Source organism: Myxine glutinosa, chromosome 7, assembly GCF_964187855.1.
Source record: "Myxine glutinosa chromosome 7, kmMyxGlut1.1, whole genome shotgun sequence".
In the NCBI taxonomy this organism is placed as follows: domain Eukaryota; kingdom Metazoa; phylum Chordata; class Myxini; order Myxiniformes; family Myxinidae; genus Myxine; species Myxine glutinosa.
This window is the reverse complement of record NC_136267.1, coordinates 166,363,924-166,366,882: the sequence shown is the minus strand read 5'-3', so window position 1 is coordinate 166,366,882 and position 2,959 is coordinate 166,363,924. Positions and strand designations below refer to the sequence as shown.

Genomic DNA, 2,959 nt, shown 5'->3' with positions numbered 1-2,959 from the left:
TTCTTCATGGCGGACCCGGAGCCTGGAACCATCTGCTTGGACCCTTCTCTTCCTTCCCACCACCACCACCCCATTCATGTAAGTGTGTTTGTACTGTCCTGGGCATGTGATAATATAAGACTGTATAAGGTTGCCCTTTGTCCTTTTATTTCCTTCTTTTGTATATTCTTGCCTTTCGTTTCCTCTTTTAGTGTAGTTAATAAATCATATTTGTTCTTTCCTTACCTTTTGGTTTCCTCTCGTCCGATCGTCTTTGTCTTTTCCCCATTGAGTACCTGTGGCACGATTAGAACTGCTCAGAATCGGGTTAGTTTTATTGCTAACGGCTCGAACTTCGGATTGCTAAACCGCTCGGCAATCTTCCATCTTGTCCGTGGCTCGGGCAGAAGTATCGTCCTGCTTTGCGGAGAGGTTGGCAAAGGTATCTGGGAACCCGTTGACCAGTCACCCTGGTCAATCTCAACCCCGCAAAGGAACGCGATATCTTCTAGGACTCGGACGGCCAGCTTAATCGACGAGGGGATTAAACCCCCCTCGGTAAGGGGAGCGCCGTAATTCGAGATCCGCAACAATATATATATATATATATATATATATATATATATATATATATATATATATATATATAGAGCTTACACTGGATCAGCACGTTGCTGCGTCCTTGGACGATTCCTCAGCATCATCCCGACACACACCACTGTGTGTGCTATAGAGTGAGGTGTTTTTATGGCAGCTGGAGTGCAAATCCTGCCACCAACCTCCTTGAGAGAGCACCCAGTACCCTGGTACTCATTTCGCCGACCTCGGAAGGATGACAGGCTGAGATGACAGGCTGAGATGACAGGCTGAGTCAACCCCACCTGGTATTAATTCAACAGCAGAACAGGATTAGAACTTAGGAACTTAGGATCCCAAGCCCACCACCCTAACCATTAGGCCAACACCAGGTATAAAGGGTTAATACTGGAGAAGCAATTTCATAAAATAAATTGTCCTAAACCAACCTGCACCATAACCATATTAACCACGACTTCAGCCATTTTGTGATTAAAAAGGTAATTTCCATGAGACCAAACTGTATTAAATAGACGAATCTGATGCTTTATTGAATGATGTCACAGATACTTATAACATTCCTCTTGAATTGTTTTACTCGTTCAAAAAAGTACATCTTTTTGTTTTTCATCATCACAATTCACAGATGTGTGTTACAACAAACCATTGTTGCTTTGCTTCTGCAGAGCAAGAAATATATCGACAGACACGCAATGAAAGTTTCAGTGAATGTTGGCGTGTCTCGTACTCAATGTTCAAAGTTAAAAAAGCAGACACATTCTTGCGGAATGAGGCGTGGCACGTTCTCATAGCGGTACGTGTAGCCACCGTCCGAGGTGGTGCGGACGTGAAGCGGGGCCAAAGAGCCTGGCACGGGTGCACAGCACGACTGCTTATTTTGTGTGCTGGTGCAGACACCGCGGCAGAAGTAAAAAGTAAAGTTTTTGGGATGGATTATCCAGTGCGCCCACTCCAGTTCCTCGAAAGAGATGCTCACGGGTAGGCGCTTGCAGTCTTTCTGGGGCACGGGCTTCTGGATGTGACCGAGGATAATGGGTACATCTCTGGTGTGTCTGCGGACTGGAGGCAGGGCGCTGGTGATCAGAAGGAAGGGTAGATTTACAGATGTACATTTGGATAAATCTTCCCCTGTTAATTGCAGGCAGAACGTGTGTTCTTTCATGAAACGCAGGCTTGATAATGAGATTTCAAAGACTACCCAGTGATCCTCCATAGCAGTGCACCTGGTCGAAACGGTGCTGGTCGGTTTACCCAGAATAATGAGGTTCAAAGTGACGGCATCACAATCACCCCACGGGTCGTTGCCACTCGCATGATACCAAAACTTGGCCGATGTAATCCTCCTGCCGTGCTGACTTTTAGAGGCTTTGAAGCAGAAAGTGCAACCGTTTGGGTCAGTCGCGTTAGCTGGTGGATCTGTTGGGAATTAAAAAGCGGAATGATCCTGTTCATTTTGCACTCATCGATATCTTTCACAACCGGGCGATCTCTTTGCCATATGTATTGGGTGTTCTTACCCGAAAGAGGCAGCAACGCAGTGTGGATAGCGTCTTCTTGGGGCTGATAATCCTCCGGCGGTTCCAAAAGCTTTAATGCCATCTCGTGATGGTCCAAAATGGAGCTGTCCAACGCTTGTCCATCCAACACCGGCCCGCTCCGACCTAGACTATCCAAAATTCGCATTTTCACGTACTCTAGCAACGTCGTACGGTTCATGACTTCGGCCTGCGGATCATCGACCGTGTCGTCGTCTCACCCTAGTAATATTGCATGGTCGGTGGCTGCTCCAGACAGAAGCCAGAAGCAAAAGCAATCCCATGCCAAATTGCGCATTTTGCGTTCTGGGCGACCTGGTGGCTTCCTTTCTCTAGCCTTGGGCGATGTCTCTCCTAGCATTATATGCAGCTCACAAGGTGCTATCAGCCCACTTCATGTTGAAATTTTGTTGCAATGTTTATTCATATTGCCCTGACGTGGCATGGCTGATGCCAACCGATGCAGTTCGAGCATTCACATTTTCAGAATTCTTTGCATGTGATATTGGTAACTGAGGCAAAAAGCAGAGGCAACGACTAGTTTGTGTAAACACAACAAGGAAATAGAGTTATATGCGATTTGAACATTTGGTGGTGTTTTCGGTCGTTTTTATAAGTAAATTGAATTTTTTTAACTAAAAGACTCTGCATTTAGACAGTTAGCCGCAATGCTGTGCTCACCACGACATGTACATGTCTTAGAACAAAGTTTCAGCCACAAAGTGACCTTCAGTGTCACTTGTGTCATATAAGAAGCAAAAGCTTTGTGAGACATGAAAGGAGAAATAGGGAGGGAGAAGTTAGGAAAGGGATTGATGTGTCTGTGGAAGAGAGAAAGGGCCAGAGAG

The 2,959-nt window shown here is 45.9% G+C and overlaps 1 protein-coding gene across 1 annotated transcript; it reads right to left on the bottom strand.

Annotated features, from left to right (window-relative positions):
• Positions 1 to 1,082: 1,082 nt before the first annotated feature.
• On the bottom strand, positions 1,083 to 2,445 carry LOC137413145 (inhibin alpha chain-like). The gene is made up of 2 exons (XM_068098537.2): positions 2,094 to 2,445; positions 1,083 to 1,992 (listed from the first exon to the last, which is right to left on the bottom strand). Exons 1-2 carry the CDS (start codon positions 2,290 to 2,292, stop codon positions 1,304 to 1,306), a joined length of 888 nt encoding a protein of 295 aa, XP_067954638.2. The 5' UTR covers positions 2,293 to 2,445; the 3' UTR covers positions 1,083 to 1,303.
• Positions 2,446 to 2,959: the final 514 nt, after the last annotated feature.